We start from the raw sequence: 16,166 nt of genomic DNA on the forward strand, positions 1-16,166 counted from the left end.
TAGGCTCAGGACAGTTCATTTTGAACTGAGACAAGAAAACATTTCTTTGCTCACAGGGCAGTGGACCTGACTTTGCTATCACATAAGGCTGTGGAGGCTGGGTTATCGAGTATATTCAAAAGAGAGATTGATAAATCTTTCGATATTTGAGGTATCACCATGTATGGAGAGAAAGTGGGGATATGGTGTTGAGATAGAGGATCAGCCGTGATCATATTGAATGGCTTGAAGGGCTGAATGATTGGTTCCTGCTCCTAGTTTCTGTATTAGTTCCCACTAGGGTAGGGGCTGCTGCACAAACCTGTCCCTCGTTCAACTAGTTGGCAACCTCACTCAATTAACAATATTGTGATCTTAACTGATGACAATCCTGGACAAGTCAGATCTCAGAATCAAAATTCTCAGAGTAAAACAACACAAGTTAATCAGTCAAAAGAGAATCAAAAATAGCACTATAGGTAATGACAATTCAGGAAAGTCTTTAGGAAGGAACAAAAATAGTAAAAACAAAGATTCAACTCTTTTCCCAGCAACATCCATGATGGACACTCAATCCTAGTGAAGTCTGTTTCTATCTGAAATTTAAGATTTATCACTGAAGTGACTTTTGCTTAACATTGATGGTTACAGACTTCTTAACCACTCTGAGATCTGGACATTTCTTTCCACTCCTGAGAGCCGAGGCATGTTTTGGCCTAGTGGTGGCCTAATAGAATTTAGAACATAGAAAAGTACAGCACAGAACAGGCCCTTTGGCCCACGATGTTGTGCTGAAATTTAATCCTAATGTAAAATATAATAATTTAACCTACGCACCCCTGAACTCGCTGATATCCATGTACATGTCCAGCAGTCGCTTAAATGTTCCTAATGACTCTGCTTCCACCACCACAACTGGCAATGCATTCCATGCATTCACAACTCTCTGCATAAGGAACCTACCTCTGATGTCTCCTTTATACCTTCCTCCTAATATCTTCAAACTATGGCTTCTCGTACCAGTCAATCCTGCCCTGGGGAAAAGTGGTTAGGACAGGGACTAGCAATCCCCAGGTTTGGAGGATCTGGGCTCAAATCCAAAAATGGCAGCGAGGATTAAAAGCTAGTTTTGATAATGTTTTTTGTTTAGATTACTTACAGTGTGGAAACAGACCCTTCGGCCCAACAAGTCCACACAGATCCGCCGAAGCGCAACCCACCCAGACTCATTCCCCTACATTTACCCCTTCACCTAACACTACGAGCAATTTAGCATGGCCAATTCACCTAACCTGCACATTTTTGGACTGTGGAGGAAACCAGAGCACCCAGAGGAAACCCACGCAGACACAGGGAGAATGTGCAAACTCCACACAGTCAGTCGCCTGAGGCGGGAAATAAACCCGGATCTCTGGCGGTGTGAGGCAGCAGTGCTAACCACTGTGCTACCGTGCCGTCCAAACTGTTGACTAGGGGATATTTGTTAATCAAGTTCATTAATGATCGAGGGAGAAGGAAATGTATTATCTTTACATAGTTTGTCTGCATGTGACACCAATCCCCTATCAATGTCAAATGGAAACAAAAGTACAATACCTTGAACAAGGGTGTAGAAGGCATCCACTGAAGAGAGGTTGGTGGTAATGGTGACATCATCCTCCCTGTTGGATGACTCTATATTCACCGTTATTGCCTTCTCCATTTCCCCATGGAGATTTGAGACCATACCGGTGGGGAATGTAACATTAGTCAATCGGCCCTCGCTGTCATAGCTGAAGGAAACAATTAGAAAAGTGGCTTTTTAAAGAGGGCACTTTGAAGGTATTGTTATCTAAAACTGTTCATTTCAGGCTCCCCTGAAAATTAATAATATATTTTCTTAGTTTTAACATCAAAAGCAAATGCTGAACTTGTTCAAAGACTGGAGTCCCTTTAACACCTTGAATGGAAAATTCTCTTATATAATAGCCATGTGCTGAACATTTCCACTGACTCATCTAGAATTTCACTTGAGATTAGACCAACAGAGCGTGCAAAATCTATACTGTCATGGAATCTTCCTGATTTCTTTAACATCCTGAGGGAGGTGAATAACCACAGGCAACACATCCAAGAAAATAAAACCAAAAATTGTCATTGACCTTGAATGTCACTGAGTGAAAACCTCATGCTGATGCTGCTCAGTCTGCTCCACTGTGGTACATCAGGGGGATGAGATCAGGCAGGGAGTACAAACCACTGTTGCTTGTTCAACCTGGCTGCAGTTTCACCAATGATATCACTACAATCCAAAAAGGGCCACAAGGGGTTGGGCAGAGTTTTGGAAACCTGTCAGAGGTGGAACCTGAGGCGAGTGAGCCCAAACTCCCCTGCAGGAATAGGTGGTTTGCCAATGGGGGTTGAAATATGGCCAGGGTGTGAAGGCTAGCAGCAAGCTCCCCCACTGCCAGTGCACCCACAGTCACGTGGCTGCCCCATGGTTACCTTCACATTGCTTTGTTCATCAACGAGCCATGCTAATTAGGAGGAACTCCCTTTCAGACTCTGAGTTAGATAGTCTCAGCCAAGAGTCGAGAGTGTGGTGCTGAAAAAACACAGAAGGTCAGGAGGCAGCTGAGGAGCAGGAGAATCGACGTTTCGGGAATAAGCCCTTCATCAGGAATAAGGCTTGTGGGCTGGGGAGTTAAAGATAACTGGGAGGAGGGGTAGGGCAAGAGGGAAGGAAGTGAGAATGCAATGAAGATGAGGGAGAAGGCGTTAGGTCGGAGAGGAGAGTGGAGTGGATAGATGGGAAAGATGATGGACAGGTCAGGAGGGCGGTGCCGAGTTGGAGGCTTGGGACTGTGATAATGTGGGGAGAGGGGAAATGAGGAAACTGTTGAAATCCACACTGATCCCCTGTGATTGCAGAGTCCTAAGGTGGAATATGAGGCGTCCTTCCTCCAGGTGCCTTACCACCTGAGTTTTGGGTGTTGTGACTGTTGGTTTTACAGGGACAGGAGAGGAGAACCACTGAATTCCCAAAGGTCCTGCTAAAAGGGGGCAGACATTGTCATGGAGAGCACGAAATGCAGCCCTTCATTCCCGATCTTTGTAGTTCACTGATACCTAGACCGGGACATTACATTTGCCAGTTTGTCATTCTCCATCCATTGAAAGTGGAATTTTGAGATTGGATGGGAGTTGGAACATAGGAGTGTAAGCCATTCAGCTATCAAACCTGCACTGCTATCCAATTGGATAATGGCTGACCATCTAACTCAACATTAGCCTCTTGTGCTATCTTCATATCCTTTGATATCATTAGACTCCATCAATGTCTTGAACACGCTCAATGATTGTGCATCCACAGCCGAGTGTGGATGGTGGGAAGAGAATTTCAAAGATTCACTGCCTTCTTCATGAGGACATTCTTCCTTTTCTCACTCCTGCACCTGATTCTGAATGTGTTGTGAGTGTAGATATGGAAAACTGTATGCACACAATCATTAACAAAGGGCGAGGCACTGGATATTTACCTATTCATCTGGAACCACGTTCCAGTAAAATTCTTCACTTTCAGGAGTGGAGGAGTTAGAACAGATAAGAGCAGCAGTGTGGGCATCTCAATCCCCCAAGGATTGCAATGGTTCATGAAGGTGGATCACCATCACCTTCTCAAGGGATGGACAACAAATGCTGGCCTATCTATGGATGCCCTCATCCCACGTGTGAATAGAATAAAAAGGGAGCGAACTCTCAAAAAGAAGTCAACATCTAACTTCTTTCACAAATTATTAAGACAGAAAATTCATGCTGAGCTAATCAGGCCTCACATCTTTCATTCTGTACATCATGTAAAAGATATAGCTTTAGGAATCAAAATTAAGAAACAAAAATAATTCATTGTTCAGCTTTTCTACAAGTTAAGGAGACTCTTACTCGAAGAAAGTCGTCCAGCCAGTCTTGTCACTTTTTGTTGCCAAGAGGCCACTGTAGCTGTGGTAGGTGAGTAGAACCAGCTCTTGCCCTTGGGCTGTCATGCCCTTCAATCCCCCGTTGGTCCCAATGGTCAACCAGATTGCTTGGTTGTCTGGAGACACGATTCGCACTGGCATGCGATTGGGATCCCTTCGGATCCGCACGGTATTACCATTGTTGTCTGTCACTGAAGTGATGTCGTTTTCATTGCTGTAGCTGAAGTTGTAGAGGTAGTCGTTTGTTATCAGGCTCTTTGTATACTGGTGTGTGCCATTGATGTCAAAGATGTACAGCTCTTGCTCTGATGGGCACGCTACCTTGTACAAATTCATGGATGTCAACACTGGCTTGTTCTTGGAGGCTGCCCGAATCCGAATATTACCCATGTCAGCAATGTACAGCGTGCCATCAGGTGAGACGGCCAGCGAAGATGGAGAGTTGAGCTTGGCATCTTTGGCATAGCCGTCACCAGTCTGATAGCAGTCACAGTTGACATCGTTCTTGCAGTCACAGTCTGAGGGTGCACCAGCGAGCAGTGAAATCTCCCCGTCTGTAGTCACCTGCCTCACGCGGTTTATTTTCTTTTCATCTGTCTCTGCGATGTACAGGACACCACTGTATGACACGGAGATGGCACTGGCTGATTCGAGAGCCGTGTGGACTGCTTGCTTCCCCAGTGTGTACTCAATGCCTGGTACCTGGCAGTGCATGGGTCGGCCAGCAGCAATCCGCACTTGATGATTCTCCGTGATCTGTAGCACGATGTTGTTGTCCAGCACATAGAGGGAGTTATCCATTGGGTTTATGGTGAGATCTGTTGGCCATTCCAAGCGAACCTGGCGTTGGAAACACAAGTGCATTTAAGCTACAAACTTCACAGAAAATGTCAGAATTCCTGTGGTTGTGCTTAGCAACATCGTAAATATATGTCAATGATGACCCCTGTATTCCTCCCTGTATCTCTTTGTCTCTATTACTTAGTCATAGAGACAAAGAGATACAGAGATGTACAACACAGAAACAGAACCTTTGGCCCATCTCATCCATACTGACCAGATATCCTGAATTAATCTCGTCCCATTTGCGAGCACTCAGCCCTTACCCCTCAAAACCCTTCCAATTCATATACGCATCCAGGTGCCTTTTGAATGTTGGAACTGTCCCAGCTTCCACCACTTCCTCTGGCAGCTCACTCCACACACACACCACTCTCTGCATGAAAACGTTGCCCCTTAGGTCCCTTTTATATCTTTCCCCTCTCACCCTAAAGCTATGCCCTCTAGTTCTGGACTCCCCCACCCCAGGGAAATGACCTTCTCTATTTATCTTATCCATGCCCCTCATGATTTTATAAACCTCTATAAGGTCACCCCTCAGCCTCTGACGGTCCGAGGAAAATAGCCTAGCCTAATTTTCACATGTATTAGTTATAAAAACACACAGCATGGAAACAGACCCTTCGGTTCAACTTGTCCATGCTGACCAGACTCCCAAGCCAATCTAGTCCCACCTGCCAGCACCTGGCCCATATTTGTCTAAGAGGTAAAAACAATGACTGCAGATGCTGGAAACCAGATTCTGGATTAGTGGTGCTGGAAGAGCACAGCAGTTCAGGATTTCGAAGCTCCTTGGATGCTGCCTGAACTGCTGTGCTCTTCCAGCACCACTAATCCATATTTGTCTAAACCCTTCCTATTCATACACCCATTCAGATGTCTTTTAAATGCTACTAGCCTCCACCACTTCCTCTGGCAGCTGATTCCATACATGCACCACCCTCTAAATGAAAATGTTGCCCCTTAGGTCCCTTTTATATCTTTCCCCTCTCACCCTAAACCTATGCCCTCTAGTTTTGGACTCCCCCAGTGCAGGGAAAAGACCTTGTCTGTTGATTCTATCCATTTCCCTCATGACTTTATAAACCTCTATAAGGTCACCCCTCAGCCTCCGACGCTCCAAGGAAAACAACCCCAGCCTGTTCAGCTTTTCCCTATAGCTCAAATGCTCCAACCCTGGCAACATCCTTGTAAATCTTTTCTGAACCTTTTCAAGGTTTATACCATCCTTCTGATAGGAAGGAGACCAGAACTGCACGCATATTGCTGCACTTTGTCACTCCAAGCATTGTTCCTCAAGGAGCCATATTTCCTTTTACCTTTCAATACATTCCCCTAGCCAAGACACAAACGTGTAGAGTTTCACAGACCTCACCAGCCCTCTGCCACTTTGTCAGGGAGAATATTTTGGGTCACGGACCCAGAAAGTGAGTATGAATGAGCAGCAATGCTGGAAGAAGTCAATTTGAGTTATGAACAACAATCCTGTGGAACTGCACTGTCAATTCAATGTGTGTGAGAAAGGAGGACGGGGGAGAAAAGAGAAAGAAAGATGTTCTCACCTCCTTTCCAATTGAGAAAATCAAGTGGATTAACGAAACAATGCACATTTCTAACACGAGTAGTAATTATGGGAGAGATACTGCATCTGTAGCTAATCCTCTCCTATCTGCATTTCAATATGCACAATGTGCAACAGAGGTTAAACAAATAATGTAGGTTTGCTTTAAATGCAGTTGAATGACTGTTTTTATTTTGTTTATCTCGATCTACAAATTAAAGTTCTACATGAACCTGAACATATACTGGAAAATCCTCTGCTTTTTATTGATCCTGACAATAAATTTTCTTCAATACTCAAGTGGACAAGACAGTAAGTGCACCTTAAACTGTAAAAGCAGCTCAATTCACTTTTGTAATTTATGATGTACAGTAACCTGAAGCATTGTATTGCTCTCTGAGGAAAGGTATAAACTTATCTCTATGGCAGGATCTGGGTGATGCATTCAGAAGATCTGGTTATAGTTTTGCATGAAATGATTTAAAAAAACACGTCCTAATATTGTGTGCCATTAAGTAAGTGATGGAGAGAAACAAAAGGCTGAAATTATGCAACATTAGAAATAAATGCACCCAAATATTTGCCTCAGGTCCCTTTGTCTATTATTTTAATGAATGCCACTGGATGCCACTGTTAAGACAACAGCTAAAAAAATTTCACGCGGACCTTTCAGCACGGCACAGTGGCTCAGTGGGAGGTACTGCCTCACAGTGGCAAGGACCCGGGTTTGATCTGGCCTTTCCAACTACATGTCTCCCCGTGTCTGTGTGGGGTTCCCCCAGGTGCTCCAGTTTCCTCCCACAGTCCAAAGATGTGCTGGTTAGATGGATTAGCCATGGGAAATTCAGGATTACAGGGACATGGCAGGGGTTTGGTCTGGGGAAGATGCTGTTTGGAGGGTTGGAGGTAGACCCGATGGGCTGAATGGCCTGTTTCCACACTGGAGGGATTCTATGATTGTTAATGAGAATCTAATGGACATCACGCAGCATAACTGCAACCAGAAGGGAGGGTGAGCACGACATTCCTGAAGTGGAATAGTGTGACAACAAAGATTAAATGAAATCACTTTCTCTCTAGGTTGTAGCAGCAGGGTTTGAGCACTGCCAGTAAGAGTGGATTACATAATGTCACCTCCAATACTGAAAGTGCCCTGTCCTAAACTGAATACTGGTAAAAATCTACAATCATTGCCTGGGGAGGTCAGACACATCTCTGTGAATGAGATGGAGGCTTTTGGATTGAACAAACACTTTACAAAGACTTATAACTCTTACATTTATAAAGAGAGAGTGCTGGGTTGTTTGTGGGATGTGGGGATTGTAGCTAGGTTGCAGCTACGTGTAATGTTGCACTCCCATTGAGTAATCCTATTAAAACCGAAGGGGTCTTAAGACATAGCGGCCGTCTTCCTACCTCTGGCTTCAAGTTTCACCTGTCCTGAAAGTTTGTCATAGATGCCTGAACAAATTAATTAAAAATAATGATAAAGACTTATGATATAGGAATTCCTTGCAGTAGAGTCCCTACTTATGGTTGAGAAGGTCCAGTTTCAAGTCTTACCTGTACCTGAAATTTGTGAATAACATGTATAAGTAGCCTCTTTGAAAAATACATTATGAAGGACTCTTATTCAAAGAGTGATCAGCTGGTTTTAGGCTGAGGGACGTATAATATGTAAGAGGCAGACATTTGTAATTTAGCATTCTGTTAATGATCAGATTAACAAGCAAAGTATTGGCTAGTTATATACTCCTCTAACTGGCCTGTCATGTTTCTAACTGTTCCAACCACTATATAGCACCATCTTCTTTCTGATCCATTGCCACTGATTATTTTAATGTTTGTTATTCCTCTGAATTTCCGAACTTTGCATCAACTCATGCTTTTCCTCAGGTGAGAGTTCCCATGCTGAAGAAATCCGAGGCAAAAACACAGAGACAATGAACGAAAAAAAACGTGGCAAGTTTGGGAAAAATATAAAATAAGGAGAAAAGTGAAACAAGGAGAGAGATGAAGGTTCAGAAAAAAAAAACAAAACTGGAACAGTGAGAGATGTTAGTGAGGGAAGACAGAGGGGAATGTGAGAGAAAGGAGGTGACGTAAGTGAGAGGAAGCATGAAAGAAAAGTTATGGAGAGAAAATTTGTTTTGGTAAACAGGAAATATCCTTAGCTAAAGGAAAGTGATTTCTTTCTGGTTAGGCCAGTCCAAAGAGCTTGACAGCCATGAACTGATGGCTTTGTTCAAATGTATTCTCATGAATGACAACTGGTTTGAGGGATTTTATGAGTGAAAGCGTGTGGGTAGAACATTCTTGGGATTGGGTTTTGAACATCTTGGGAGCGCAGAGATCAGAAAAACCTGAGAATCAGATACATGTGACCATATCCAGTTTTCAGTTTCACTATTTTTACTTAATAGGATAACACAATCCTCTTCTAGCACAAGTCGACGAGAAATTGTCGAGCAAATTTATGTATGATGCAAGTTGCACTGATTTACCAAAAGGTGGGGCTATAGGTATATAATTGAAAATAAGAGGAAAGCAGAAAATGCACAGGATGAGCCAGTGAGTTTTAAGGTCATATGCATCAGTGAACAAGGACATTCAAAAAGTGGTTAAAATATTAATTGAACTCTTTCTGCATAAAGCATTCGGAAGAAGATGTACAACATAGCACCTATACAGAGATAAATTATTCTGATTTAATCACTGTTACAGAGACATGGGAAGTGGGGGAGAAACATAAGGAAGTGGAACAAAGGAAGGTGAGAGACAAATTAAGGGGCAACAGAAACAAAACTGAAGTGATGGGAGATATAAGTGAGGGGAGGGAGTGGGAAAGGTGAGCAAATGAGGGAGACAGTGAAACAGAAACAGAGCCACTGAAAGAAACAGCGGAAGAAGAGAAAAATCAGAAGTGGAGAGAAAATTAAATGAAGAATATGAAAGAGTAACAGAAGTGAGAAACAAAAAGAAATCAGATAAGAAAAGTAGGGGAATAAATACTGCAAGCTACAGAATATTTTGAAAACACAGGCTGAATGAAAAAGATTTGAGGAATAACCCTAATAGTAAAGGATGTCATAAGGAGAGTGGGGAGAAAGCATCTTCACTCAGAAAATCAGGAAATTTAAGCACTACGCATAAAGATTATGAATAACAAGAGTCAGACAACATTAGTGGGAGTAGTTTATAAGTCTCCTCAGAGCAGTTATGTTGGACAGACAATTCAGCAATGCATGGAGTTTGTGACAAAGGGTAATATAATAATCTGAACTCCAGAGGTAAGATGGAAGTGACTGCTCTTAAAGAATGCTCTTAATTGAGTGCAGCATCAAACAGCTCTAGCAAAACTGGAGTCAATGGGAATCGGGCTTAATACATTGTTGATTGGATTTGTATCTGGCAGGAAGATGGTTATAGTTGTTGGAGGAACAGTTATCTCATCCCAGGACTTCTCTGCAGGTGATCCGCGGAGTAGTGTCCATGGCCCAACTATCTTCAGCTATTTCATTAATGACCTTCTCTCTACCATAAAGTCTGAGGTGGGATGTTCAGTGATGATTGCACAATGTTCAGCACCATTCGCGACTCCTCAGGTACTGAAACAGTCCATGTTTAAATGCAGCAAGATCTGGACAATATCCAGACTTGGGCTGACAAATAACAAGTAACATTCACACCGCACAAATGCCAGCCAATGATCATCTCCAAGAATAGAGAAACTAACTATTACCCCATGACATTTCATGACATAACCCTTGCTGAAACCCCTCTATCAATATCCTGGGTTTACAACTGACCAGAAAATGAATTGGACTAGTCACTTAAATACTGTGGTTAGAAAAGCAGGTCAGAGGCTCGGAACTCTGCAACAACGAACTCACTCCCTGACTCTGCAAAGCTTGTCCATCATCTGTAAGGTAGAGGTCAGGAGTGAGATCGAACGTGCCTCGTTTGCCTGGACGAATGTAGCTCCAACAACATTCAAGAAGCTGGATAACATCCAGGACAAAGCAGCCCCCTTGATTTAGCCCTACATCCACAAACATTCACTCCCATCACCATCAACACACAGTAACAGCAATGTGTACCAGCTATGAGATGTAGTGCAAAATTCGCCAAGCTCCTTAGACAGCACCTTCTACGCCCACAACCACAATGAGTTAGTGATGAAGGGCAGCGACACATGGAAACGCCAACCACCTCCAAGGTCTCGTCTAAGTGACTCATCATCCGAATTTAAAAAAAAACATCATTGCTCCTTCAGTGTCGCTGGGTCAACATTCTGGAACTCCTTCCTTAACTGCATTATGGTGGGCTATCTACACCACATGGACTGCAGAAGATTAAATGGTATTGGTTTGTATTTTAGAATGGAAAGATGTTTGACTAACTAACAGAAGACAGGTAGTTGGGATAAGGGTGGCATTTTCTGGATAGCAACCTGCAACAAGTAGAGCGCCACAGACTAAAGGTAAAATGCCATGGTCCTACCGGACTATAGGACTGCTTTCTCATTAGAGATATGTCTGGTGGTGGTCTGAGAGATCAAGGAGAGTCCTTCATGGTCGCCCCCTGTGGTGAGGAATTTGAGCCCGCACTACTGGCATCATTCTGCATCACAAGCTCGCTGTTCAGTCAACTGAATGAACTGACTCCTTCCATGCCCATACCACAGAGATCAAAGCTGGGAACACAATTATTTATAATACATTTTTATTGATTTGAAGGAGGAAAGTGAAAGTACTGACACCAAGTTTGCAAAAGCACAAAACTAGGTGGGAAGGCAAGTGGGGTGGATGACAAAAAAAGTCGATACAGGGATATAGTCAGGTTAAGTGAGTAGCCAAAATGTGGCAGATGTAATATGATGTGAGGTATGCACTTTTGACCGGAAGAATAGAAGAATATTATACATATGGTCAGAGACTGTACACTGCAGCACTGAGGGATTTGGGGTCTTCATGCTTAAATGACTGAAAGCTAGCATACAAGCTTAGCAGGAATAAGAAATGCAAATGGAATGTTGACCTTTATTTCAAAGGGAATGGAGTTTAAGTACAGGGAAGTCATGGTAAGTCTATATAAGGCTCTAATCAAATCCCACCTGGAGTACTGTGAACAGTTTTGGTCCACTTATCTAAGCAAAGATAAGGATATACTGTATACTGGTACATGAGGCAATCAGAGAATGTTCACTAGGTTCAGTCTGGATACAGAGAGATTTTTTCATGCAGAATGGTTCAGTCGATTGGGTTTATATTCAGTGGAGCTTAGAAGAATGAGAGGACAGCTTATTAAAGGAGAACAAAAGAACAGAGGACAGTAGAGCATAGGAACAGGCCCTTTGGCCTACCAAGACAGTGTCGACACATGACGCCTTTCTAAACTAAAACTCTTTGCCTCTACATAGTCCATAACATTCTGTTTCATGTCAATTCATATATCTGTCAAGATGCCTTTTAAACATTCCTGTTGTGTTCACCCTCAACACCTCCTCTGGTTGTGTATTCCAGGCAGTTACCACCCTCTGTGTAAAAAATCTTGCCTCTCACATCACCTTTAAACTTATTCTCTTTCACCCTGGGAAAAAGACTCCAACTATGCATTCTATCCATGCCTCATAACATTTTGCAAACTTCTATATGGACACCCTTCATCCTTCGGTGTTCAAATGAAAACAAGCCAAGTTTGTCCAATCTCTCCTTATAGCTAATATCCTCTAAACCAGGCCATATCTTGGTAAACTGTTTCTGTACCCTCTCCAAAGTCTCCACATCCTTCTAGTAGTGTGGCAACCTGAACTGAATGCAGTATTCCAAATATGGCCTAACTAAAGTTCTGTACAGCTGTGACATGACTTGGCAATTTTCATACTGGCAAACTAATGGAGAAAGTGAAGTCACTTGGTGTGCAGGGTGTCCTAGCTAGGTGGATAAAGAACTGGTTGAGCAACAGGAGACAGAGAGTTGAAGGGAGTTTCCCAAAATGGAGAAAGGTGACCAGTGGTGTTACATAGGGGTCAGTGCTGGGGCCACTATTGTTTGTAATATACATAAATGATCTGGAAAAGAGCACTGTTGGTATGATCAGCAAGTTTGCAGAAGACACAAAGATTGGTGGAGTAACATAAAGCATAGGGAGATGTCAAAGAATACAGGAGAATACAGGAGTTGAGCAGACAAATGGCAGATGGAGTTCAAATGTGAGGGGATGCATTTTGGGAATTCTAATTCTAGAGCAAATTATACAGTAATTAAAAGATCCTTGGGAAACGTTGATGAGCAGAGAGATCTGGGAGTTCAGGTCTATTGTACCCTGAAGATTGCTGCAGAGATGGATAGAGTAGTCAAGAAGGTATATGGTATGCTTGCTTTCATCGGATGGGGTATTGAGTATAAGAACTGACAGGTCATGTTAAAATTGTACAAGACATTGGTTTGGCCACATTTAGAATACTGTGTGTAGTGCTGGTCACCACATTACCAAATGGATGTGGACACTTTGGAGAGGGTGCAGAGAAGGTTTATGAGGATGTTGCCTGGTATGGAAGGTGCTAGCTATGAAGAGAGGTTGAGTAGGTTAGGTTTGTTTTCATTAGGTAAAAAGAGATTGAGGTCTACAAAACCATGAAGGGTATAGACAGGGTGGATAGAGACAAGCTTTTTCCCAGGGTGAAGGATTCAATAACGAGAGGTCACGCTTTCAAGGTGAGTGGTGAAAAATTTAAGGGGGATACACGCGGCAAGTACTTTACACAGAGGGTGGCGGGCATCTGGAAAGCGTTGCCAGCAGAGGTGGTAGAGGCAGGCACGGCAGATTCATTTAAGATGCATCTGGACAGATGCACAAGTAGGTGGGGAGCAAAGGGATACAGATGTTTAGGAATTGGGCGACAGGTTTAGACAGTGGATTTGGATCGGCTCGGGCTTGGAGGGCTGAAGGGCTTGTTCCTGGGCTGTAAATTTTCTTTGTTCTTTGTTCTTTATACTCTATGTACTGACTGATGAAAGCAAACATGCTCTGTGCCTTTTAACCACCTTATCCCCTTGTGTTGCTGGTTGGAGGGATCTGTGGATCTATATAGACTACATCCACCAATCACTTTCTCAAAACACTTAATCGTATTTGTGAGACATTATTTTCCCTGCTCAAAGCCATTCCAGCTATCACTAATAAGACAACATTTTTCCGAAAGTGAGCAAATCCTGTCCCTGAAAAGCTTCTCCAATAATTTCCCTGTCACCGCCCTATTACAAGCTCACCAGCCTGTAATTTCATGGATTGTAATGAAAAAAACATGATTCTTAAGGGGCTTGACAGGGTAGCAATGGAAATGTTGTTTCCCAATGTGGGAGAATCTAGGATCAGACAGCATAATCTCATTATACTTAAGACAGAAATAAGGAAGCATTTATTTTCTCAGACGGCATTTAATCTTTGTAATTCTTAATCACAGAGGGCTGTCGAGGTTGGCCCATTCAGTATATTCAAAGCTGAGACAGACAGAGTTTTAATTAGGAAGTGAATGAAGGATTATGGGATAAGGCAGGAAGGTGGACTTGAAGATTATGAAATCATAATCTCATTGGATAGTGGAGTAGACTCAGAGCATACCATATCAATGCTTAGACATCTTATGGTCTTAAATCAAATTGTGAAAGGTAATCTGTCAGATTAGTTTGCCGAATGCTTTACTGGAAGCTACCCTTTCCTGGGATAATACACACTGAAACAAACTATGAATAAAGGTATTTAGATCTAGACTTATCAAGTGAGGGTTGGTGAATTAGTAATCTCAGGGTAAAAGATTCTCTGGGAGAAAGTGTTGCAATTATAAGTTTCATAGTGACATACCTGAGTCCGAAACAATAATAGGAACTTTAAAAAAACAATTCCTCAGGCATGAAGGTACAGCTGGCTAAAACTGACTGGGAAAATAAACTGGAATTTATGATCGTTCAAAAAGGATGGAAAAACATTAAATAAACTGCTTAAGTTTGTCAGAAAAACAAACTGCATTAACAATTCCTTATTTTTCTATTCAATTCCCCTTTCAAGAAACTATACCATTCTATTTGCTTTCCTAATTGCTCACTGTACCCGTATACTCTGCATCTCAGATTTGCAACTTCCCACCACTCAGAAAATATGTTTCCTTTCTATTCTTCCTGTCAAAATGGACACTGTTCCACGTTATGCCCCAGATCTTTTCACACTCATTTAACACATCTATATCATTATGTAATGCCCTGATGTCCACTTTCCAACTTCTTTTCTGACGTATCTTTGTGCCATCAGTCAATTTAGCAAGCACACTCTCAGCCACTTCATCCAGGACATTTATATAAACTGCAAAAAGTTGAAAACTGTGACGTGTCATGTCTTAACGTTTGTGTTTTAAAAATGAGGCAGAGGAGAGCCTGAGACAGAAAGAAAAGAAACCAAATTCTACACTCTAGATCCCCTTCCCGACCTAAACCTTGTTGAACATTTCTCCCTCTGCATCCAAATATCTGCAGGCTCGGAGTCACATGAGAGCGCATGGCAGAAGCTCACGACAATGACTAGACTTCATGGAGGGCCAGCACACAACGATGTATAATTAATGTTTTATCACGTAATCATCAAGTCGCTGTGTAACTTAAAATATAAACAGAGGACTGTAGGAAATACATAGCAGATAAGGCAACATCTGCGGTGAGAGAAACAGTTAATATTTCAGGTTGATGACCTTTCATCGGTTCTGAAATAACATAAAATTTTAATTCTGTACCATTTGCTGGCAGAGCTGTTGAATATTTATAACATTTTCCATTTTTAATTTAATTTTCACAGCATTTAGCATTTATTTTATGTGCTGTGTTCTTTCCACTTATTAATTCAAATAATTCAATAAACAAATTTTGTTTTGCACCAATGGTCTTTGAGGCAGCTGAGACAGAAACACAGAAACAGATGAACAGGAACACGCCATTCAGCCCTTCAAGCCTACTATTCAATATGACCATGGCTGATCCTTTATGTCAGTGCCATAGGGTCACAGAGTAATGCAGCATGGAAACAGGCCCTTCAGCTCAAGCATGTCCATGCTGACTATGGTGCCCACTTTGTTAGTTCTCCCTGCCTGCATTTGGTCCATGTCTCTCTAAACCCTTCCCATCCATGTACCTCTCCAAATTTCTTTTAGATGTTGCTATTGTACCTGCCTGAACCACGTTCTCTGGCAGCTCATTCCATATACACATCACTCTCTGCGTGAAGAAGTTGCACCTCAGGTCCTTCTTAAATCTTTTCCCTCTTACCTTAAAGTTTTCAATTCACGATCCCTCATGATTTTATACACCTCAATGAGGTCACTCCTCATTCTCCTACATTCCAAGGAATAAAGTCCTATCCTGGCTCACCTCTCCCTATAACTCAGGCCTACTTGTCCTGGCAACATCCTTGTAAATCTTCTTTGTGCTCTTTTCAGTTTAACTATGTCATTCCTATAAAAGGGTGACCAAAACTGTACACAATATTCCAAGTGTGGCCTCACCAATGACCTCTTATACAACTGTAGCATAACATCCCAACTCTGATACTCAATGCCTCATTCAATGAAGGCCAGTATGCTAAATGCCTTCTTCACCACCCTGTCTACCTGTGATGCCATTTTCAAAGAACTATACACTTGTATTCCTGTCCCTCTGTTTCACAACACTCCTCAGGACCTTACCATTGACTGTATAAGTCTTACCTTGGTTTGACTTTCCAAAGTATAACATCTCTCACTTATCTGTATTGAATTGCATTTGCCAATCCTTATCCCACTTCCC

General features: G+C 42.4%; 1 protein-coding gene across 20 annotated transcripts in view; it reads right to left on the bottom strand.

Annotated features, from left to right (window-relative positions):
- Positions 1–16,166, bottom strand: part of LOC122557375 (teneurin-3) — a 2,678,940-nt gene that overhangs the window by 24,321 nt on the left and 2,638,453 nt on the right. For all 20 annotated transcript variants that reach the window (XM_043705048.2, XM_043705074.2, XM_043705164.2 and 17 more), the window contains 2 exons: positions 3,901–4,775; positions 1,576–1,751 (listed from right to left, as the gene is read on the bottom strand). In XM_043705048.2, the coding sequence (XP_043560983.1) occupies positions 1,576–1,751; positions 3,901–4,775 (1,051 nt within the window). The remainder of the gene's footprint in view (positions 1–1,575; positions 1,752–3,900; positions 4,776–16,166) is intronic.

This window comes from Chiloscyllium plagiosum, unplaced genomic scaffold (genome assembly GCF_037043375.1).
Source record: "Chiloscyllium plagiosum isolate Xiang-an unplaced genomic scaffold, Cpla_swu_hap1 HiC_scaffold_2, whole genome shotgun sequence".
NCBI classification, from domain to species: domain Eukaryota; kingdom Metazoa; phylum Chordata; class Chondrichthyes; order Orectolobiformes; family Hemiscylliidae; genus Chiloscyllium; species Chiloscyllium plagiosum.